The 25,802-nt window shown below is 39.6% G+C and overlaps 1 protein-coding gene across 1 annotated transcript in view; it reads left to right on the top strand.

The window, feature by feature from the left end:
• CDH9 (cadherin 9) overlaps positions 1-25,802 on the top strand; it is a 129,408-nt gene that overhangs the window by 56,633 nt on the left and 46,973 nt on the right. Inside the window, exon 3 of the mRNA XM_006115915.4 lies at positions 21,871-22,165. Within this exon, the coding sequence (XP_006115977.2) occupies positions 21,871-22,165 (295 nt within the window). The remainder of the gene's footprint in view (positions 1-21,870; positions 22,166-25,802) is intronic.

The following is a 25,802-nucleotide window of genomic DNA, read 5'->3' on the forward strand; positions in this document are numbered from 1 at the left end:
AAATGTCCTTAAATTCAGCTCTAATAAGTTTTCAAGGAGCATTTTTCTTATGTTGCATATTTTGATTATCATTGATGGAAAATGTTTTATTTTTTATTTAGAGAGAAATCCATATTTACCATCTTTTAGCACTAAAAATCTAAACTTTCCAAGGTTAGTTATATGTGTAACCCCCTTTTTCCTCCCCGGGTTACTGGGGAGCAGGTCCACTTCACAGGTGTGCCTGGGCGCCTGGTGTTTTAACCCAAAAGAAATCCTGAGCACCCCAGTGGTAATGGTGTTTAGTTGGGGAAAACCCTATCCACCCCCTTGCTGCAGTCCCTTGCTGGCAATTAATATAAAATGGTGGTGCCTCCACCTGGCTGGCCTTGTACACACTCACTGGTGTGCCTTGAGAGCCTCCAGGAACATAGTCATTCCAGCTATAATATGGATCCAAACAACAACTACAAATCATATACAGGCAGTCCCCGACTTACGCGGATCCGACTTACTTCGGATCCGCAGTTACGAACGGGGCTGCCCCAGAGTACACGGACTGCGGGACCTCGCAGTCCTGCCGCCTGTGTACTCTGGAGCTTTGCTCTGCGTCTCCCTGGTCTGCAGACCAGGAAGACGCAGAGCAAAGCCGCGGGGGGTTTCGGGCAGCGAGGCACCCCAGGCGCGCCTGGACTGCCCCGCCGCCGGCTTCCCCGCGCTTTGCAGACCAGGGAGACTGGGAGCAAAGCCACGGAGGACCCAGGCGGCGGGACCACGGTGCATCTTGGTCCGCCGCCCGAGTCTTCCTGGTCTGCTGGGGTGGGGGGGGGCACAGCTAGTACGCCCCCCCCCCTTCAGACTAGGCTTTTCTCCGGACGCCTGTGGCAGAGCAGCTGGGGTGCTGCCGGTTGGTCCCGCAGCGCCGCTCTGGGCGCTACTGGTGCAACCCAGCAGCACCCCAGTTGCTCTGGTCCTGATTCAGCCGCTGCTGGTCAGTTTCAGCAGCGGCTGAATCAGGACACCTGGGGCAGAGCAGATGGGGTACTGCTGGGTTGCTCCAGTAGTGCCGAGGAGCGGCGCTACTGGAGCAACCCAGCAGCACCCCGGCTGCTCTGCCCCAGGCGTCCCCAAGTCAGCTTCAGCTGAAACTGACCAGCGCTGACTACAGGAAGCCTGAGGCAGAGTTGCTCTGCCCCAGGCTTCCTGGAATCAGCTGCTGATCAGTTTCAGCAGCAGCTGACTTGGGGACGCTTGGGGTTCTTAAGTTGATTCTGTATGTAAGTCAGAACTGGCGGTCAGTTTCAGCAGTGTCTGAATCTGGATGCCAGTTCCGACTTACATACAGATTCAACTTAAGAACAAACCTACAGTCCCTATCTTGTACGTAACCCGGGGACTGCCTGTACATCTAATAGAATACTTTAAAATAAACAATCTTTACTTAACTTAACTAAACAGGGATTAACAGATTAGCAAGGAATAGCATTAACAAAACACATAACAATAACTGAAGCTTATACAGCTAGACAACAGTTACTCCACCCTAGAGTGTGCACACCCTTAGACTCAGTCCCAGACACTTGCTTGTGTTGGTGCGCTGATGTTGCAGCTGTAGTGAGGATTTGGTCCAGGCTAAACAGCAGCTCTGTCCCAGGCAGCCTCTTCCAGCAAGGCCCAAACTTACTGCCTCATGCTGTGCCTATAGGAAGCAGCCTGCTAACTCCCAGTTCCAACAGGCATCCAGTAGCTGCATCCAACAGCCTCTACACTGGGTCAATGTCCTTGGCAGCAGCCTGGCTCCCCCTTTGGTTCCAAACTGCAAGGCAGAGTCCCAGACTGCTAGGCCTCTTTCTTCAAGCACATGGGGAGAGCAGTCCTCTCTCCCCCCAGAGTCCTCCCTTCCTGTTTTTTCCCAAGGGCTCACGGGAATTGTAGTTTGGATTGTAGCACACAGGATCTTTTCAGAATAAACCAGAGGCCCCTTTAGTAAGGGGACTACATATGCATTGCAATGTTAAACAATTTTACAGTGAGCAATATTGTACTGTCATATATGGAGAAACATGAAGAAACTCTGCTAAAGTCTCTCCTTTCTGTTTTCATAGTACACAGTGGCAAAAGAGTGCTAGACAACTCTTAGAATTCTGATGTACATCTATATTTTTAATAAAAACAACAAGGAGTCTGGTGGCACTTTAAAGGGTATTAAAGCATAAATGTTGTGAACTACAATTCATTTCTTCAGATGAAAGAAAGAAAGAAAGAAAGAAAGAAAGAAAGAAAGAAAGAAAGAAAGAAAGAAAGAAAGAAAGAAAGAAAGAAAGAAAGAAAGAAAGAAAGAAAGAAAGAAAGAAAGAAAGAAAGCTGATAATTAAATCAGAATAGAATCATAGAATTGGAAGTAATATTAAAAAGTGAAGTCTAGTCATCATCTGCACTCATGGCAGGGCCAAACCGCATCTACTCCACCCATAACAGGTGTTTGTCTAATGTGCTCATAAAAGTTTCTAATGGAGGAGATTACACAACCTCCCTTGCAGCTTGACAAGAAGTTTTTCCTAATGTCTAACCTAAATCTTCCTTGCTGCAATCCTATCATCAGAGGTTAAGGAGAATATTTTCTCCATCCTCCTTGTAATAACCTTTAGGTAATTGAAAGCTGTTATGTCTGCTCTCCATCTTCCCTATTCTAGAATAAACAATTCAATTCTTTCTAACTTCCCTTACAGATCATGTTTTCTAGACCTTTAATCCTTTTTATTGCTTTTCCCTGCATTCTTTCCAGTTTGCCCACATCTTTCCTGAAATGTGGCACACACAACTGGACACAATACCCTAGTTGAGGACTAATTAACATGGAGTAGAACGGAAGAAATACTTCTTGTGTCCTGCTTACAATACTGCTGCTAATACATCCCAGAATTGTGTTTGCTTTTTCTGAAACAGTATTACACTGATTACTCATATTTAAGTTTCAGTCCACTGTGACCTCTAGAAGTCTTGACTGTTCCTTCCTAAGTGAATATTTTGCATTTGTCATTATTGAATTTCATCCTATTTACCAGAGATCATTTCTCCAGATCATTTTGAATTATAATCCTATCCCCAAAAGCATTGGCCAACGCTTCCAGCTCGGTATCATTTGCAAACTTTATACATGTAATCTTTATGCCATTATCTAAATCTTTGAAGAAGAAACTGAACAGAACCAGACCAGAACTGATCCTGATGGAATCCCACACAGTATGCCCATCCAGCATGACTGTGAACCAGTGATAATGACTCTTTCCAGAATTGTTATCTAACCAGTTATGCACCTACCTTATAGTTGTTATATCTAAGTTGTATTTTCCTTGTTTGTTAATGAGAAGGTCTTGCAAGACTATATCTAAACCCTTTTTAAAGTCTCACTATAACACATCTGCTCATCCAAAGGCTTGTTACCCAGTCAAATAAAGTTGTTAAGTTTCTTTGACATGATTTGTTATTGACAAATCCATGCAGACTGTTGCTCACCATCTTATTATCTTCTAGATGATTGGCTCCATTATCTTTCCTGGTACAGATGTTAAACTGATTGGTCTATAATTCCCTGGATTGTCCTGATACTCCTTTTTAGAGATGGGCATTATATTTGCAGTCTTCTGGAATCTCTCCTGTTTTCCATTACTTTTCAAAGATAATAGCTAATGACTCAGATACCTCTTCAATCAGCTCCTTGAGTATTCTAAGATGCATTTCATCAGCCCCTGGTGACTTGAAGACATCTAACTTGTCTAAGTAATTATTCAATTATTATTTTCATATTTTAACTTCTGAACCTATCACATCGGCCCTGGCATTCAGTATGTTAGTCATCCAATCACCACTAAACCTCTTTGTGAAAAATAAAACAAATAAATGATTAAGTACTTCTGACATTGCCACATTTTCTGTTATTGTTATTCCCTCTTCATTAAGTAATGGGTCTGCCTTGTCCTGGATCTTGCTCTTGCTTTTAATGCATTTGTAGAATGTTTTCTTGTTATCCTTTATTTCTCTGCTAGTTTGAGCACATTTATGTGTTGGCATTTCCATTTTTCCCCTATGACTAGTATTATTTGTTTATATTCTTTCTTTGTAATTTGACCTAGTTTCCATTTTTGTAGGACTCTTGACATATGTCCTATCTTTCCAGTCTAGTGGAATAGTTTGTTCTTGTGTCCTTAATAATGTCTCTCTGAAAAACTGCCAAATGTCTTCAACTGTTTTTACTCTTAGACTTACTTCTCATGGGATCTTAGCTATAAACTCCCTGAGTTTGCTAACATCTGCCTTCTTGAAATCGATTGTCTACATTTTGCTTTTTTCCTTCCTAGCATTCCTTAGAATCATGAACTTTTATCATTTCATGATCACTTTCACCTTAGCTGCTTTTCACTTGCAAATTCCCAACCAGTTCCTCCTAAATCTAGACCAGCCTCTCTCTAGTAGTTTTCTCCACCTTCTGAAATTAAAAAAAAAATCTTTCTCCAATAAATTTAAAAATGGGTAATCTGTGCCCAGATGTGTTATTTTCTCAACAGATATCTGAGTAACTGAGGTCCCCCATCACCAGCAAGTCTTATGTTTTGAATTATTTTTTCAGTCCAGGATTTTCCAATTGAAAAGCCTCATTCATCTCCTGGTAAGGTGTTCTGTATTAGAATCTTACAATGACATCACCCTTGTTTCTTACCCTTTTTATCATTCTTGAGAGACTCTCAAAAAGTCTGTCTCCTATTTTCATCTCAACATCATTCCAAGTGTACACATTTTAATATATGAAGCCACATATCGTTCCTTTTTCCCTGCCTATCCTTTCCTTCTCTACCTATTATCTAGTCATGCATATTATCTTACCAAGTCTCTGTGATTCCTACTATGTCATAGAATCACAGAATAATAGAACACTAGAACTGGAAGGGACCTTGAGAGGTCATCGAGTCCAGTCCTCTGCCCCACGGCAGTACCAAGCATCACCTAGACCAGAGCTACTCAACACGCAGCCCCCACAGTGCATTTGTTTGCAGCCCATGGAGTGGTTTGGGTTTATGCAGGGCTCGACACACAGCCTGTGGGTGGGAACCAAAACAAAAAAGTAGTCAATATAATGGTCTTCTGTTGATATTCATTTTAGTAGTAAAATTCCTCGACTGTCATTACTCATTAAAAGTGCTGTCATATGGGTGGAAATCGGGTAAATATTGCATTTTATTAATATCAGCAGAATTGACTTAAATGGGGCATGTGTATTGTGTAGTCTTGCCTTAATCATTGTATTATACCCATCAGTGTGAAAGAAGCTATTTGCATATATTTGCATATACAACCACACTTAAGTTGCAGCCCTCGGCATGTGTTATGAGTATCATCCTGGCCCCCTGGGGATTCCAAAGTTGAGTAGCCCTGGTCTAGACCATCCCTGATAGTTGTCTATCCAACCTGCTCTTCAATAGCTCCAGAAGTGGAGGTTCCAAAATCTCCCTATGCAATTTATTCCAGTGTTTAACCACCTTGACAGTTTTTCCTAATGTCCAACCTAAACCTCCTTTGCTGCAGTTTAAGCCCATTGCTTCTTGTGCTATCCTCAGAGGCCAAGGAGAACAATTTGTCTCCCTCCACCTTGTGACACCCTTTTAGATACTTGAAAACCACTATCATGTCCCCCCTCAGTCTTCTCCTTTCCAAACTAAACAAGCCCAATTCTTTCAGTCTTCCCTAATGAGTCTTCTTTCAGCTCATGTTCGGTAGACCTTTAATCATTCTTGTTACTCTTCTCTGGACCTTCTCCAATTTCTCCACATCTTTCTTGAAATGTGATGCCCAGAACTGCACACAATACTCCAACTGAGGCTTAATCAACACAGAGTAGAGTGGACGAATGACTTCTCGTGTCTTGCTCACAACACTCCTGTTAATTCATCCTAGAATAATGCGAGACCGTATCAATTGTCTTACTAAAGTCTAAGTATACTACATCCATTGCTTCTCTCTTATCGATAAAACTTTCTATCCTATCAAAGAAAGTTATCAGATTAGTTTGACATGCTTTGTTCTTTACAAATCCATGCTGGCTGTTACCTATCACCTTATTTTCTTCCAGATATTTGCAAATGAATTCCTTAATTATTTGCTCCATTATCTTTCCTGGTAGAGAAGTTAAACTGACTGGTTTATAGTTTCCTGGGTTTTTCTTATTTCCCTTTTTATAGATGGGCACTACATTTGCCCTTTTCCAGTCTTCTGGAATCTTTTTTGTCTCCCATGATTTTTTAAAGATGATAGCTAAAGTCTCAGATACCTCTTCTATTAGTTCCTTGTGTATTCTAGGATGCATTTACTCAGACATTTAACTTTTCTAAGTAATTGTTAACTTGTTCTTTGTTTATTTTATCTTCTGAACCTACCGCATTCCCCCTAGCATTCACTATGTTAGGCCTTCCTATATCATCAGACTTCTTGGTGAAGACCAAAACAAAGAAGTCTTTAAGCACCTCTGCCATTTCCAAGTTTCCTGTTATTGTTTCTCCTGCCTCAAGGAGCAATGGGCCTACCCTGTCCTTGGTCTTCCTCTTGCTTCTTATATATTTATAGGAAGTCTTCCTGTTACTCATTATGTCTGTAGCTAGTTTGAGCTCATTTTGTGCCTTTGACTTTCTAATCTTGCCCCTGCATATCTGTATTGTTTGCTTATATTCATCCTTTGTAATAGTTGTGTTTATTTACGAGCAACAGTGTTCTTCCTGCTTTTTATTTGGAAAAGTTCTTACACATCCATGACTTTCAGCAGGACTTTGAAGTTTTCCATCAGCATAGTCATGAGGTCAGAGAGGTGCCTTTTGCTGGCCTTATATACATCCTTTCTATTAGAGTTGCATTTCATAAAGTTAGTCCTTTAGCTCAAGCAAGGACTTATGCTGTAGCTTCAGGTTTAAAATTCAGACCCTGTTCTTGACCCATATTGATTGGAAAGGAGTGGTGTGCTATTGTTCCAATTAACCAAATTGGTTTTGATTTTTTCTAAAAGAAGAACCCTAAGAAATTACATACAAAAACTGTATTAAAAAATTATGCAAGTTGCAAAACTAAGCACTCAAAAGTTGGGAAATGAAGTGTTTAAGGGTGTCTGTGAACCTTACATTCGTCTCTTTGTGCATATGCTTTATGATGCATGACCACAAACAACTCTTTCTATAACATCCTCAGGAAATGAATGAAGTTTGTGCAGTGAATGAAGCTGTTATCTGGAGGATCAATTCCTTATTCACACTAGAAATTGAGGTCTCTGTAAAGCAAGAGATTGCAGCACCAGTAGGGATGGTCTTGGTGGTAAAAGATATGTGAATGCCACCAAAGATAACTCTATTCCTAACTCTGTCACACTATTCCTGTGGATGCTTGACAAGCTTCCAACGTTTTCACCATAAATTGGGTGCAACTCATTTTCAGGATTCCCAAGTGGGTCTTCAGTTTTAGAAGCCATGCACACATGTAACAGCAGTTGAAGCGAATGACAGCAATGGATGCTCAGCAATTCCCTCAGTAAGTCAATGATAAATGTGCTCTGTCTTGGGAGCCAAGACGTCCAGTGTTCTAGTTCTAGCTCTACTCCTGATTCTCTGTCTGGCACGAGACAAGTCATGCTCTCTCTATCTCAGTTTCCTACCAGTGAACTGAGGATACTACTACTTATTTATCCAACTCATTGGAGTAGTAATGATGTGTGTACCTACAAAATGCAAGTACCCTAAAAATTAGGCTTTAGGTGTCTCAAGATGATGTACTCTTTTCTCCATATTCCTGCCATAATTTTTACACACACACACACACACACACACACACACACACACACACACACACCAAGCTCTGATCCAGAGAGGTGGCCAAGCAGAACAGCAGCATCTCCACCATGGGTCCAGCAGTTTTTGGAGTCCCAAACCCCATCTTCCTCATGCATGCCCACTTCCATTGAAAGCATCAAAAGGTTGATGCCAAATTTTCATGGGACTGGGGTTTTCCATTGCCCTCCTGCTCTGCTTCTCCCTAGAGGCTGGGGATGTTCTGTATCCAGGGTCATCAGAAGGACAGCAGAGGTGTAGAAAGTATGGGGAGGAAACAAACACATGGGCTCATAATGTCCATGATGGCATTTTGGCTAGGCCAAATTTCTAGCTCCACTCAGGGTCCAAGTGGGGATTTGGGCCCCCCAGTTTGCCCATATTGTATTTCTGCTAATATAGGCAGCAAGATATGCCTATAAAGCATTAATTTTCTCCTGGGTAGCATATCTTTCTGAAATACTCTGAGACCATATACCCCTAAATATCAGGCTGTCAAAGAATTCTTCAGTTGTTCCATTCATTAACACTGCTATGCAAAAGGCAAAGTCAACTAACATAAAATGTTAAAGAAACTGAATCCCAGGCAAAAGTTATAATTAGCACACAGTTATGACTGAAAGAGTCTGAGACTCGCTTCAGCTGGAAAATCCCTGAGAACACAGTAAATGTTTGAAAGCCTTCAAATTCAACACACCAGTCTCCATGATATGTTCATGGCTTTCAATTTAGTGGTCTGTCTTTTCCAAGCTACTAAGGATAGTACAGACAGGGAGGAGTTCTAGGAGGAGAATAGGGCAAGTCAGCCTCCAAATCTGAGATGGTGTGACTGCAGTTTCTGATTACCTCACTGGTGTGCAAAGAGCACTGAGAAAAAAGTAGGCAGTCATAAGAGCAAATCTGTTCCTTGTATGTTGGGTTTTTTTAAAGCACTATTTTAAAAATCTTTCATAAACAACACTTCAAAATGTTTGGAGGTTTTATCAACAGCAAAAAATGACACCCTTATTCTGGGCTCAATGGAGAGTAACAGGGAAACTGTTTTTACTAATGCTTTCTCTGTTTTGTTCATTTAGTTGACAGCCTGTTCACTGATGCGTGCGTCTCTTTTGGACAATGATTACTTTCCATTGGTTATTTATTATATCGTTATAGTCAATTAGTAGAGGGTTCAATAAAAAAATCCAAAACACACAACAAGTACTCTCTCTTCCCCTCCATGAGCACTGTTAAGCTGTCTCAGACTTTATAATGGAATGATGTTTTGTCATTCAGACACTTTTCTACAATATATGTTGTTCTGTTAACTGGGACTACATAAAAAATGGCACATTCTTAACCAGCTGGTCTGCTGCTATTGGAATACATTTTAATGCAGTTTAGTCTAGATTCTACTCCTGCTTGGGTGTCTTTGACAGAACTGCTTACTAAATTCCAGTCAGTAACATTGATGCAAACCTACTATTGGCAATCAGCTTACATGAGTGTCACTGAAGACCAGATATGATCATCAGAACCTTTAGTACAGGGCCAGAAAAATATGGCCCATGGGTCAGATACAGTTTGCCAAGCCACTGGATCTGGCCTGCAGGCACATTGGGAGCCTCAGTGAGGGTCCATGCCTACCCAACCCCTTCATGCTGCTCAGAAAAGCCAGCTGTGGGGCCCTGTTTGTCTGTGAACACCTGCAAGCCCGGAGAGAGTGGGGGGAGAAGCTTTGCATGCTGCCCCTTCCCCCAGCACCATTTTGCAGTTACCCTGGCCAGTTTCCAGCTGCTTGTTGGAATAACAGGCAGTATGCAAAGTATACCTCTTCCCTAGCCCTCGGGTTTGCAGCTATTCAGACACACATGACCCCATGGCTGGCTGCTCTGAAAGGTCTTCCAAGGCATGGAAGACAGGGGAACTTGCTGGGATGCTGGATGAGAGTCACCCTAGTAAGCATCTCCCAGCCAAAGCCTTCCCTGTACCCTATCCCCTTCCTTCCCCCAACCCTCTGTTCCTCTCATTCCTCCCACTATACCCCACATAATGCAAAACCCCTGTCCCCTCCTGTACCTATACCCTCTCCCATACCCTACACCCCAATCCCTTGCCCCAGGTCACAACATCCTCTTGCCCAAAGTCACACCCCAAACCCCACACCCTGGTCCTGCATGACAATCTCCTAAGCTCCCTTCTGCAGCCAACTTCCATCCCAAACCCCACACCTCCTCCATTATTATTATGGAAGAATGCAGACCTTGACAATTTACAAATTCTTGGAGTGGCCTTCCATCAAAAATTATTACCCAGCCCTGCTTTTGTACTTGTTATGAAGTACAGGAAGAAAATAACTGACTTTGGTTAGGCCTTTAGTGTCAGTAATCAGTTTGACAAGTATAACTGATTGAGATATAGTAAACAGACATGCTGGTGATGCACAAGAAAGAACAGAATTCATTTCATTCTCTTAGGTATTTTGGCTCTGCAGGGCTAACAGCATTAAATTACATTAAAAACTTATTTTCAGATCAGAGAGAACAGTTCATCAGGAAAAAGAACTTATTTGTCAATTGAGCATGTTTGATATGGAAATCATTGAGAATCAGACCCACTGATAGGGTATGTCTAGACTACATGGCTCTGTCACCAGAGCCATGTAGATTAGTTTACTGGACATATCCAAATGAAGCGGCGATTTAAATAATCGCCGCTTAATTTAAATTAAAATGGCTGCTGCGCTGAGCTGAATAGCTGTTTGTCGGCTCAGCGCGCTAGTCTGGACGCTCCACGGTCGACATCAAAGGCATTTGTCAACCGCCCTGGTAAACCTCATCCCACGAGGCATAACGGGGTGGTCGACAAATGTCTTTGATGTCGACTGTGGAGAGTCCAGACTAGCACGCTGAGCCGACAAACAGCTGATCGGCTCAGCGCGGCAGCCATTTTAATTTAAATGAAGCAGCGATTATTTAAATCGCCTCTTCATTTGGGCATGTCTGGTAAACTAATCTACATGGCTCTGGCGACAGAGACATGTAGTCTAGACAAACCCATAGGGACTGTGAAGAGCAAAGAGGGATATTTCCCATGGGCCCAAGTAGAGTAAAAGGGCCTGGCAGTACCTGGCCACCACAACAGAGCAGCACAGTGCAACTAAGACAGGCTTCCTGCCGCCTTCACTCTGTGCCACGTCCGGAAGTGTCAGGCATGCCCTTGTGCCCCACAGGATGGGAGAAGGGGCTCCACATGCTGTTCCAGGCCCACGTACTGATTCTACAGATCCCATTGTCCAGGAATTTCATCCAATGGGAGCTGCAGGGGCAGTGCCTGTGAGCAGTGGCTCTCAGAGTTCTCCAGGCCCCCTACCTAAGAGCTGCTGCCAGTTACTTTTGGGAGCCTCCCAAAGTAAGCGCCAACCCTGACCCTCTCCAGACTAACCCAGTCTTCCAGAAAGATATCTACTGTTGCTTTGTAGACTTAAAGTTACCCCCTCATACTCACATTCACAGTTTGCCCTCAGGAAGGAAGTCCGTCATAGAACCCTTATGATTCATGTATTAGAATGCCACTAAGGGCACCTATGAACATTTAGGGTACGTCTACACTGCAAGCTTATTTTGGAAAAAAACTATTCCAAAAGTTATTTTCCAGAATAGCTTATTTCAAAGTAGAGCATCCACACTATAGGGAAGCCTCAAAATTAGTCTGAGGCAGGCTCCCTTAGGCTACATCTAGACTGTAGGCTTCTTTCAGAAGAAGCTTTTCCAGAAGAGATCTTCCAAAAAAACTTCTTCCAAAAGAGCGTGTCCACACTGCCAAAGCACATCAAAAAACCTATCTGCTTTTTCAAAAGATAGCACCCACACTGAATGGATGCTATCTCGCATTTAAGCTGTGATTATTATGGATGGAATGGGCACCAGAGCATCTGTGCTTTTTCCTCTTTCCTCTTCTTCTGAAAGAACTCCCTCTTCCCCATCCACACACACCTTTTTCCAAAAGAGCTCTTTGGGAAAAAGGCTTCTTCCTTATAGAAAGAGGATTACCAATGCCGGAAAAACCCCTCTGTTCTTTCAATTTTCTTTTGAAAGTACACAATTGTAGTGTGGACGTAATTGAACTATGTTTAGAAAAACTGTCTTTTTTTCTGAAAAAACTCTTTAGTGGAGATATAGAGCATCCACATTAAGGATATCTCAATTTAGAGCCACAGGAGGCTCTGGGAAGGAATAACTTGGAATGGCCCTGGAGAGGGGCTATTAAATATAGCAGCAGCAGAGCATCCACACACACCCTCTTCTGAAATAGCTTTTTTGGAAGAGGCATTATTCCTCATGGAATAAGGTTTACCAACATGAGAAAAAGCCCTCCATTATTTTGATTTTCTTTTGAAATAACACAATTGCTGTGTGGACGCTAGTATTACTTTTCTGGAATAACAGTCGTTATTCCAGAATAAGCGTGCTGTATAGATGCACTGTTAGTCTGGCCTCCTGTATAACAGTCTGTAGAATTTCACTCACTAAATTTCTGCACTAAAGGAATCTTTTAGAGAGACACTTTAAATTTACAATTTCTATGTGATGATGAATTTACCACTTCCCATAGTGCCTTATTCCTGTCGCTGATTAAAGTAACTGTTTGATACTGTGACATGATTTGATCATTTCAAAATGGTGAAGAAATGCAGGGATTGTTCTAATGTCTAGTAAGCCTGGATTCTAAGACTTGGGACAGTCAAATCAAAATTTAGACCATTTTATGAAACACTGATGTGTTAGTACAGTAGGTTCAGGGACATATTCATAGAACCTGTTAAAGAAGAGAAAACCCAGTGCTCTAGGATGCAATTCTCAGAGGCTGTGTCTACACTGGGCCACTTATTCTGGAAAATCAGCCGCTTTTCCGGAATAAGCTGCGAGCTGTCTACACTGGCCCTTGAATTTCCGGAATAGCAACGATGCTCTACTGTACAAAATCAGCTGCTATTCCGGAAAAACTATTCTGCTCCCGCTCGGGCATAAGTCCTTATTCCGGAACACTGTTCCGGAAAAGGGCCAGTGTAGACAGCCCAGTAGTCTTTTCCGGAAAAAAGCCCCGATCGCCATTTTCGCGATCGGGGCTCTTTTCTGGAAAAGCGCGTCTACATTGGCCACAGACGCTTTTCTGGAAAAAGGGCTTTTCCGGAAAAGCAGCCTGCCAATGTAGATGCTCCTTTTCCAGAAAAACTGAAAACGGAATAGTATTCCGTTTTAAGCAGTTCTGGAAATTCATGCCAGTGTAGACACAGCCAGAGAGTAGGGAAAAGAAATGAACCAGCCACATCACCAGGCTTGTCCTAGAGATCCTACAATTTTGAGTGCAGGTGAAAAAGAGAGCCAGCTGAATGAGGAAGCTGGAAGCCAAGGAGAAAACTGATCTCTAGAGTCCCATCCTTAGAATGTAGAAAGGAGAAAGTAGCATAAGCAAGTGAATTCACTAAATGTTATGGTCATCAGAAGAATTCAGAAATTCCTGAGGAAGCCCTTCAGCTACTCCTAATAGAATGGAAATTTATCTCTCGCCTAGCAGCACAACTACCACAGGCACCTTGAAGCAGGAATTACCAGCATATTTCACAAAACAGTACTCTAGAGAATTTATAACATTGGTATGCTGTACACAAGAACCATATGCTGGAAAACAGAAGATAAGAAAAGTAAATGTCATTTCCTTTCTTTAATATACAGTCACTTAGGTTACCATCACACATGGATTGGAGGTATTTAATTAAAAAGTTAGTACTGATGTCACAAATCAGGTCAAGTAAATATATTACTATTTACTGCATACATAAAACTTTGGCTTAAATACATAGGAATAGGAAATTAAAGCAAACCAGATACTGCCACTGCTATCCAGACTGAAGACATACTGCACTTATTAAGCTGTCTTTAGACTTTTAAATTAGTTAAAATGTTAATGCAGTGGAATATTGGCTGCTGTTACAGTATCATTGCCTGCTTTAAATTTCAAGGACAGATATAAAATCTTACAGTAGGAATATTTGCTTATTTCCTACCTGTCACTAGATGTCAAGATATTTTCTGTGAGGCTTCTGGATTAGCTATTGTATCATAAACTGTTATTTAAATTGTTTGTTATCTTTATTTGTGTTGGGATTTTAATTAATTTCTCATCATTTGTAGACCATGTCTCTGTCCTCTATGATTTTCCTGGGCAGATTTACCCTGAAAAGAAGAATGTGAACAACCAGAAGGGAGTATTGGGTAGTGGTTATGTCACAGGACTGAGATTAGTAACCACCTAGTCTCTCTATCAGTGAAAAAGTATACAAACTTGTTTGAAAAATCTATGCTACGGAGCATCCACACTAAACTCTAAATAACCCCTTTGTGGTTTGAATATGAATTCTCTATGGAGTCTGTGGCTTTAAGGATACCATGGATGGGTGAACACCAAAGACACTCTACTTAGCTGCATTTTTGGCCAACATCCATTTCACTAAATTTCTTGGCTTTCTGATGATCTAATATAATTCCATGTAAAGTGAATTTCTATATCTTCACTGTATTAACTAAAGTGTTAAATGTGGAAGTGTATACCTATCACAACTCTTTTGTCCTAAATCATGAGAAAACCAGCATTATAAAGGTAAATGAAGAGTATGTCTACTCCATGGAGACTATATTGATATAGCTCTATTTGTACTGCTATATCATCATAGCCACTGTAGATGATTCCGCCCCACCACCCACCCACGTTTACAGGATCACCACCTCCCAATATGAAATTAGCTATGACAAAGGAAACTCTCTTCAGTTGACATAGCTGCATCTACACTGTGACTTATGTTGATATTAGTTACATGTAACACAGAGAGAGGCAGGAAATATGTGATTAGAAGAGGACGTGGGACAATCAGTGAGGTAGCTACCCCTCTGTTCAGTGATCTGAAAGGTCCCAGGACTCTAGGCCACTGCTGGTGCTACCTTGACCTTGGCAGCAGCTAGACTCCCAGGCCCTTTAAGTCATCCCCAGAGCTTTCAGTGGTGCATACCTTGGAGAAGGCTACTTGAAGGGCTACTTGGAGAAGGCTAGGTCCCCCCCCCCCACCTATCCCCTCTGCCTGAGGACCCACCAGAGCCAGCTCCCCACCAGGCCAGCAAAGTTTCTCATGAGTCCTGCTGGGAGCCAGTCACAATCATGACATTATACTGGTGACTCACCAGTGGTGAGGCTGTTTTTCACATTTGTTTTTACTGACATGGCTAAACCAATATAATTGTTCAGAGTAGGCCAAGTCTAAAACTCCCTCAACCGCACTGCAGAAATGTGTATATGCTAAAAGGTGGATTAGCACTTGACCTTAAATGTACTGTGAACCAGGAGACTGAATGTAATGTGCTTGGGGGAAAAAAAATCCATCTGAATAGACTGACCTTGTTCAAATATATAAATTGTGCATGAAGTATAAATGAGCAGAGAGGTGCTGAGATGACTGAGCTGAGGGTTCAGCAATACCTTAATTACTAGTATTCTTGGTATGTAAAGACAAAACCATATCCATCCTTGGTTTGGGCATTAGCTTCATTTTCCATAGAATATTTTTTTCAGTATCCATTATTCCCTTACTGATGTGTGATAGCTTCCACCCAAAATAATAATCTGCTTTTACGCTTTAATTATTTATTGCTTTGCTTCCATGACCAGGGAGAGAATAAAATAAACTGATTGCAAGTCCCAAGCTCCTTCTCACAAATGATTTTATGAGAGCACACAATGAAACACACCCAGAACTGTCAGAAAAAGAGCAGCAGCAACAGGGGTGCTGGAAAAATTTTTAGTGAGGCTGCTGTGAGCCATTGAACCAGACTATAAATTCTGTGTATAATGTGGATTCCACTTCAGATCAGGGGGTATTGCAGCACCCCTTGAACCCCTAGTTTCAGCACCTATATGCAGCAAGCCAGCCCTCTTCCCTTCCTGCCAGCAAAAATCCCCTAACCCACTCGCTATTCAGCATCTTTGGAAAAGGAATCAGGGCAATTTTCAGTCTCTCTTCCCCTCTCCCAGGTCTTTTGCAGCTTCTCCCTGTGGTCTGTCAGAGAAAGAAAAGGGATCATCTTCCTCCCCAACCATAGCTGACAAGAGGCTTCTTTTTTCTCCCGAACATAACAGAGTCTTCTCTCAACTGTTTTCTGATGAAACTGTATGGTCTCAGGAAATCCCACAGAGCCTAGGAACATGGAGAGTGAAGACAACCATAAAACTTTTCAAAAAGCATCTAATAGTGAATAGAGGCAGTGGGCAAATGGAGTGGGACAGTCTAAGGGGCGGGAAGGAAAGCTGTATGGGGTGGGGTCAGAGGAAGTCAGACCTGGCGGATCCAAAATTAGGATCTGGGATGAAGACAGTGAAATTGAAGTATATACAGGCAAAGTAAAAAGCTTTTAGAACCAAGTTGTATCTGCCACCATGCAGGATATGTTTAATGCTCCCTTTGCATTCTCTCTAATGCCCCCGCACCCTTTTCTCTTTCCTTCAGCAGCATCAAGATATCTGCTTTTCATCCCATTTCGCAAAAGAGCAGGTCTACCTTCTAAACTTCCATGACTAAATCAAGATTCTCTATTTGTCCATGACAACTTTTTATCTACAAGTGGCTTCTCTAGAAGAGTTAGGTTCTTCTTTCCCTTTTCAGCTGTGATAGGAGTGGAACAGAAGTGAATTGCAGATGACATGTTCAGATTCAGGTGAAGCTTGGCATTTTGGATTTGGGTAAATATCTGTAAATTTAGTTAGATAATTTGTGTCTACTGGAAGTCTAGGTACTGGTTCTCCTGTCATTTGCATGATGCCAGCATAACTCTATGGCTACGTCTACATTGGCCCTTTAAAGTAGGAATAAGATCCTCCGGAAAAGGGCTTTTTTTCTGGAGGATCGGGGCCAGTGTAGACGCTCTTTTCCGGCTTTTCTAAAAGCCGGAAAAAAGCGGCGGACATTTTTATTTAAATGCCGCGGGGGATATTTAAATCCCCCGTGGATTTCCCTATTACGACCTCTGAAATTAACATGCCCCTTCCGGAAAAGGGGCCAATGTAGACGAGCCCTATGAGTTACTCCTCAGGTAAACAGGCATAAATCAGCTGAAAATCAGGTCCTTACAGTTTGAGTAAGGAAAGAAAAACAGGTGAATACTTCCTTGCCCCTCTGTATTTGGTCTGTCTCCTTCTTCAACACCAACCTTCTGTGGTCATATTGCTGTCTTTTTCTTTCTATACCCTGATTTCTCCTTCAGTGTGCTAGACTTACTTTTCCTCCTTCAGCAATATCAACACCTTTTTTTCCCTTCACCCATTGTAAGCAAAGTACTTTTAAAAAATTCTTGCACAGTAACAATACATAGGGAGAAAATAACTTATATTGCTGTTGTCCAGATTCTTACAACTATGTGACTACTATTGGCTTATCAGTATGGAGATAATGGTAAAGCTATAGCTAAAGCAACAGTAGCTGATGTAGAAAGAATATGACATTAATATGAGGCCAACTGCTGAGAACTTTTTGCTCTCATTTATATTGGAAATAGTAATATTCCTAGTAAGATAATAGTGACTGGGGTCAACTACAGACAGATTTTTTTCCGAAAGCAGCAACTTTTTTATATTATCGTGGCATATGAATTTCCCATATTGCAGAAAGAGACAAACTACAAAATATAATTTGAAATGTGTGCTTCTCCCATTTAAATGTGGATGGGGTATAGTTTCAGGAGGAATTTCCATATTTTCAAAGCATGCTCAATTATACTATCAGCTAATTCCCCCTACCATAAATGACTTTCTGACTAACAATCATTAAGAGAAAGTCACACTGAGTATGCATCTAAGTAGCCACTTAGGAGACCTTTAGAAAAAATGTGCATAATAATCAGAATAATATTAATAAAAACAGAATAGAGTCCTTAAAGTGTAGTGTCTTGGCTATGTCTTATATTCAGACATATTTCAAATGAGAGTGCATTGCATGTTAAATGAATTGGTAAAATCATTTGGTATCAGGAGTGAATGCTATCTCCCCTTCAGTTCTACTTACCTGTTTTCTTTTTTGAAGATGTTGAAGCGCCTTGCAGAACTAAAGTTAGTCACAGAGATTTTAAAACCTACAATTTATGACATTAAAAGTTAGACACCTGGAAATTAATCTTTTAGTCCCTATGGTGTTTTCAATGACTGAAAACATTGACTAGTGAAAAAGAATAATGTAGAAGAAAATAAAGCTGTATATTCTTACAGGGATGAATTTGTTCTACTGATAAATGTCAGAGCTGAATATTTTAATCAAACTTTAGTTACTTCAGCTAAATTATACCAATTTTAATGCATTGGGAATCTTTTGTGTTTGTTTTTATGGACACACACAAACCATGTACACAGGTGAACATACACAAACAGAGCACACCAAATCTGCAAAAATTTCTGCATTATACACTTATATATCAGGGATGACATTTACATTGGGCTTAACACTATTCCTGTTGACATCAAAGGGAACAGGATTTGGCTAATTATTTTCTTGTTATTATTACTTGGTTTTAGTAAAAAAGTATGTCTGAATAGTAGCTTGACAATTCCTTGTGTTTGTAACTGATACATATTTCAAACCCTATTTGTATGTGACCCAGTGTGTATTTCCTTTGGCACAACTGAATCTTATATGTTGGTGAAGTATTTTCAATTTCGATTTTCAAACAGCTAAATATTTTTGTGGAAAATACACCATAATCTGATATTCATGCAAAAATCATGTGTATTAGTGAAAATTAAATTAGAGTACATTGGTATAATTTAATTTATAACTAGGTTCATTTGGCTATGAAGATGTACAATACTACCACCACTGCAACCACTATAACAAAAAGTATTGCAGTAAATTTTGCATTTAGATGATAATGGTTCCACTGCTCCATTTTACAAAATCTGTATTTTATCTCAGTAAGGAAACCAGAAAACTGTTCAATAAAAACAACACAATGGCAATATCTAAAAGTATTGTACTTCAAGTTTCCTGTGTATTATATCACAAGCAGATTAATTTTCCAGCATTTAGAAAGTAGAAAGATGTTTAATATTTGTGAAAAAACAAAGATGCACATGGTGATGGTGATGCAGATTTCTTTCCTAGTAGGTTTACTGTCAGGCCAATGCCAATACAATATGGAACCTTTTATCACAGTCTGCAAGTTCAAACATAGCCCCAAATCAGTAATGTCTGGGCATCAAATACTGCCTCGTAGTCTACATGAAATGAGCAATTTCTCACCTTACAATTCTTAGTGTGCAGGTAGGTTCTAAAACCAAAATCACTATTGAAACGGATTAACAGCTATATGTGTGGTTTCAGAGAAAAAGGGCAAGGAAACTGTTCTGTTATTGTGGGGGTCAAAGGACACCGAGAAGGCAGTACGAGTGAATGTAAAAAGTTTCTGTCAATGCTGTACCCGATTTTAAAAAAAATGGATATAGGACTTTATCCTTATGGTTGGGCACACATTTTATAAACTTAGAGTTAACTTTAAGAAGGGAGAAAGTAGCTTGCTTCAGTTGTTGTTTTAACATAGGTTTCATGCAAAGGACTAGTTAATGTAATTTTATCTTTACTTATATTATATATATTTGACTATTGAAAATTTTAGTTTGGTGTAAATGCTTCATGTGATGCTTACAATACCTGAGTCATAAAATAGAATGGGTTAAAATATGAAATTTCTATTCTGGGGAAATTATGACAATTCAAAATTTGTTTTCCTTTGGATTTAGAATAAAAAACAAATCAAAAAAAGGTCCTGTAAAATGTATTTTTCCATTTTGTGTTTCAAGTCAAAACATTTTATTTTAGTAAAATCAAAATGTTTCATTCAAACTTCAGATACTTTTTATTTTATATTATGCTATCACTTAATAAAAGTTTAAAATATTAAAAATTAGAATGTAACATTTTCATTGTATTGAAATGCAACATTTCAATAAACATTTCAAAAAATGTCATTTGAAATGAAAAATCAAAAAAGTCCAAGTGAACATTTTGATCTTATTCAAATGATATTTCTAGACAAAATTATTGAAGTTATCACATCTCCCCTCTCTAAAAAAAACAACTTTTAAGAGAATGGCATTTTCCAATGGAAAAGTAGCCTGTTAGAAAATTATGGAACAACTATAAAAATAATACAACCACTCATAATAATAGCTATAAGAATCTTACAAAATAAAATGTACAACCAGGTAAAATTGTTTTGCTTTTGGGGCTTTGTAATGAAAACAAAACTGTCTTAGTGCTTCTTATAAGTATTTTAATACGTTTCTGAATCTTTACATGAAAATTCTATGCTTCATAAGAAAAGTTTAAAGAATTGATGGGCATTCCTTAAAATGGTTCTTAGTAGAGGTATAGTGTAATCATGCAATTGCCCATGAATTTTTATATATAGTATATGCAAGCTATTTAAATCTCTTCCTTCTTTATAAGCATTTTCACAATAATATATCTGAAAGTACTACAAAGTACCTGAAGATCATGAAACTAATGTTTTGCCTGCATATTGCCTTCTGCTATGACCTTCTTTAGATTTTACCTACTAAGAAGAGTTGGCTGGAAGGTACCTAAAACACTTTGTTGCTCCAGGATGTAGTGATAGTGATTGTCTGACTCAGTATTGAACTAATGACCATGAAAACTGTTGCAGAGTACTGTGTTTGCTGTATTCTAGGCAAGGTGTAAGGCTGAGATTCAGATAACTTCAGGCTATTTAAAAAGCTCTAAGACTCTTTTTACAAGAAGAGGAATATTAAATCATTAAAAGCTGCAATTGGGTAATTGCATTATCTCTATTTAAACATCTCCCTATAGTCTCAGAGCAATACTATATTTGTAGAGCTGCCTGGGGAAAAGACACCCAAATCCACAAAAAATCATAATTTTGGAATTTTTTTCTTCAAAGTGGTACAAATCTATACAATCTCTTGTGTACCTGTAAGTCTATAATATTTTGTTTTATGAACAATAAGTCTTCCCACAGTGGAACCATTTTTATGTTTCTAAAACGACACATGCGCTCTGGCTTCCAGGTTTCTCGGGAGCTTAGGAATTTGAACTTCCAGGGTTATCAACTTCTCCTCTCAAGAAGGTAATTGAGGAGATATGGAGCCTGGAAGCACAAGAATCAATAGCTCCCAACTTCCTCACCACAGGATCTGCCAATACACTAGATAAGAGGACCAGTGGACTGGAATCCATGCAGGTGTTCATCAGTTTCAGTTTGGCAAATTGGCATTTTTCCAAAAGAAAAACACTCCAGTGGAAATTCCCAAACAAATCTATTTATTTGATTTATGGATTTAGTGTGAACAATGTGTTGAGCTTTTTGAAAACATAGAGGAAGACAATAGTTTATCACTATCTACTGTTCTTAAAAATTGTATTATATATAGTGGGGACCTGGAAGTGGGGCAGGAAATCATTAACTCAGATGAATCTCAAGAAAAAATGAAATAGAACACTAAGGTTTTTCAGTTTGAACTTTTACATGTGCTGTTAAGATTTTCAGAAAGCTCTAATCCTTAAAACCAATCTGTTTATCACTTGTATAAAGCAACTGGTTCTATTCTACACACAAATACTAGTTTTATCTTACAATAAGAAACTTGAGAGTTTTAGATTTCTCTTATCTTCAATAAAGAGACTTTTCTGGGTTTCTGGACAGACTGCTGAAAGACACATCATTTTTGTTATCATTGGGTTATTATAAATGTTACTCTATTATCTTCTATATCCCCTCGTGTCCTTATGAATTTTTTTAGAGATATTTTGTGTGTGTGATTGAGTCTCAAATTTGTAATTTTTCCAACAGTGAGACAGAAGATAACCACTGCTGACCCCAATTACAGTCAAGATTTGTACAGACTTATTCATATATGCTGAATGATTTGGTCTGTAATAACAATACATATATTTATAGAATTCTTCTTTTCTACCTCCCTGAAGCTACACACTGACCAAGATAAAGGAGATGGAAATTTAAAATACATATTAACAGGAGATGGGGCTGGCAGTCTGTTCATTATAGATGAAAATACAGGAGATATTCATGCTGCAAAGAAATTGGACCGAGAAGAAAAGTCTCTGTATGTGCTACGTGCCAAGGCTATAGATAGAAAGACTGGAAGACAAGTGGAGCCCGAATCTGAATTTATTATTAAAATCCATGATATCAATGACAATGAACCAAAATTTACAAAGGACATGTACATCGCCAGTGTTCCTGAAATGTCTGGAGTTGGTACGTATAACTTATCCTTACATAAAATATAAAAGAGCTTTTGGGGATTCAAGGATAAAAGTCACTCCTCCTGAGGAGTACTGAAAGGTTATTATATGGCGTATTTAAACAGTAATACATGATGCTGTGACTATCCATTCAATAACTCCTGTGTTCAGGAATGTATCATTACTGAGCAGAAACCTAGCTTTGCTTATTTGTTTCATCTTCATCCACTTTTTATGCCTTTTTTCACACCATGGGCTTCTGTATATCTGTTTTAAATTTATCACAGCCAAATGGGAATGTATAAACAATGGTCTTCCATTTGCACTTCTATCACATGTTCAACTAATGTTGTACAGGAATAAATATTCCAATCAATTGGACATCTCTGCATCTTTACACATAATAATCTGTAAATCTGTAAGTAAATAAATAATTTATGTATCAAAGTGTTCATAGTAATACCTCAAGCTCATTTTGCTCATTTTCTCCTCCACAAAAACATTCCACCTGGCTCTCTCTGTCTAGATGTAAAGATACATGGCAGAGGGGGTAGAAGAGAAAATTACCATTTCAGTCTCAGATTTTTTTAAATGCAGTAAATGTTTTACAGCTCTTTCCAATGGCAGCATTGAAAACCAAAACATGAAGTGCTTGTAAGTAGCAGGGTGAGGAATATATTCTCAAAAGAAAATAATTCTCTGTTCTTTGTTTATGTAATGTAATGCTTTAGCCATTATCTAACAGCATGCTACAATAAGCATCCATCAGAAGCTGTCATAATTGCCTAAGAGTCTCATTGTTTCTCAGATAGAGATAATCTCTCCAACAGAGATGGGCAGATATAAAGCACACATATGAAGTAGGGCAACTAATTGTTGTGGATTTATCTGGTGCTTAATCACCATCATTTAAAATCATGATCTGTAGGATCAGCTCTGAAAAATGGCATTGCTAAGAGTGACAATAAAGTACCAATAAGCATTTCTGACAAATACATATGTTCTCAAAATAACATCAAGAACCTTACTGCTGGAATTGGCAGTAGTAGTACAAGTAGGACAGCATTAAACCAAATCTCATTTTGTTGACATGAAGGGGAAATTCTTGAATTATTTAATGAGCTATAATGAATACCAATAATAGATAAACAATAGGAAATAAATAGAATTACTTCCAACTGTGTGGTCAGATTTATTTTGATAACATTTTGTAATGAAAAAGGTTTTGACAACATCTCTATAGTTTCTCATTTAAAGTTTATTTGAAAAGAAAAATATTTCCTAGGATTCTAAGACATCAAAAAACAAAGTGCCAAGTTCTGATCTCATATACATCAGTACAACCCCATTAAAATCAGTAGGAAATGTTAGAGATCAGAAATGGATCCGGTTTCTTGGCAGTGGAAGCTGCTGCCTATAAAATATCCAGAGACTATGGTGATGGTAGTAATATAAATATAAATTCATGTGACTACAGTAGCTAGGACTCTAAGGGTATCTCTAGACTGCATGGCTCCATCGACGTAGCCATGTAGATGAGTTTACTAGACATAGCAAAATGAAGCGGTGATTTAAATAATCGCTGCTTCATTTACATCAAAATGGCTGCCGCAGTGTGCCTACAATCAGCTGAAACGAGATTTACCAGAGCAGTGGACAAAGGCTTCCCTTGTCAACCGTGGCATGTCTAGACTGCCCCGCTGTGCCGATCAGCTGATCGTCGGCACAGTGCGGCGGCCATTTTGTTGTAAATGAAGCAGCGATTATTTAAATCGCCGCTTCATTTTGCTATGTCTAGTAAACTCATCTACATGGATCCATCGATGGAGCCATGTAGTCTAGACATACCCTAAGAATGGCTATGGCAGAATGAGCACAGGGGAGTTTGGCAGTAAAGGTTATAGCCCACCTAATTAATTGTTTGTGGAACTAAGTAAAATCAGTTGAAAATATACAAAGTTTATTGTGCAGAGTGATACTCTCTGACATCTTGGACCTTATCTATTCATATTAAGGTTTAGAGAACACACTAATGTTATCATTATAGGGATGTTAACTAATCAAATAGTCAATGGGATTTCCATTGACTATTCAATTAGTCAATAAGGGCACCTCTGCCTTTGAACTGTAGCAAGAGTCCTGCCAGGCTCTTGCTACAATTGAAAAGTGGAAGCCCTGCAGGGAACTCGGGACCAGTGAGGAACTGGTCCCATGTTCCCTGTCATGCCTGAGCCTTTGAAATGTATAAGAGCCCTGGCAGGGAGCCCGGGGAAGCCCTGCAGGGAGCCCGGGGCCAGCAGGGGAGTATATTATAGTCAGCATTACTTAGTAGTTCAGCTATGGTTACCTCTTGAGTTAACTTCCTTTTGCTACCTAGAGCTAAGTTAAAATCAACATCTCCTGTCTGGAGCTTAAGACTTAGCTGATCCAAGAATCAGCATTTAAGGTATCAAGAAATGCTATATCCTGACATGATATTTGACACGCTGATGTTAAAATACTGTAAATCACCCACTACTGATAGCAGATTAGACTTTTTTTATGCTTCCATCTCCTTTAGTATTGGGCATCTCATCTTTCTTTGCTGTCTGTAATATCCAACTAGTATGATTATCATACCTGGCAATTCTCTGCTGAAATATCTTTTTGAACAGAAACAAAGGGTCAGGGTTTCTCCCTGTTTTTATCTTGCTCCTTTGCTTGTATTCCTGCTACATGAGATCCACATAGATACTACTGTATTTTCCACTTAGGCTACATCTAGACTGCATCCCTCTGTTGCAAATCAAGCAAGTTGAAATTGCCAATGAAGCAGGGATTTAAATATCCTGCGCTTCATTAGCATAAACATGGCTAGTGCTTTTTTTGAAATTGAGCTTTTTTGAAAAACGTCAGTCTAGACGCAGATCTGTCGAAAATAAACCCTTTTTCAACAGATCCTTAAACCACTTTTTTGAGGAATACAGGATCTTTCGAAACAGGGTTTATTTTTGACAGATCCAACTCTAGACTGCCTTTTTTTTCGAAAAAGCTCTGTTTCAAAAAAAAGTGGTGGCCATGTTTATGCTAATGAAGGGCAGGATATTTAAACCCCTGCTTCATTAGGAATTTCAACGTGCCTAATCTACATCTCTCAGTCGACAGAGAGGTGTAGTCTAGACACAGCCTTAGAAATATCTCATTACATTCTATGGAACCTTTTATACATAGTGTCAGAGGGGTAGCCGTGTTAGTCTGAATCTGCATAAACAATGAGAAGTCCTGTGGCACCTTATAGACTAACAGATTTATTGGAGCATAAGCTTTTGTGGGCAAAGACCCACTTCGTCAGATGCATGTAGTGGAAATTCCAGAGGCAGATCTAAATATACAGGCACATGAAAAGAAAGGAGTACCAATCAAGAGGAAGGTCAGAGATAACAGGGTAAATTCAGTCAAGGAGGATGTGGCCCACTTCTAGCAGCTGATGTGGAGGTGTGAACACCAACAGAGGAGAAACTGCTTTTGTAGTTGGCTAGCTTTGTTTAACCCTAAATTGATAGTGCCAAATTCACAAATGAATTGTAGCTCTGCAGTTTCCCTTTGGAGTCTGTTTTGAAGTTTTTTTGTTGCAGGATGGCTACTTTTAAATCTGCTGCTGTCCTGAGACA

The sequence above is a fragment of the Pelodiscus sinensis genome, chromosome 2 (assembly GCF_049634645.1).
Source record: "Pelodiscus sinensis isolate JC-2024 chromosome 2, ASM4963464v1, whole genome shotgun sequence".
In the NCBI taxonomy this organism is placed as follows: domain Eukaryota; kingdom Metazoa; phylum Chordata; order Testudines; family Trionychidae; genus Pelodiscus; species Pelodiscus sinensis.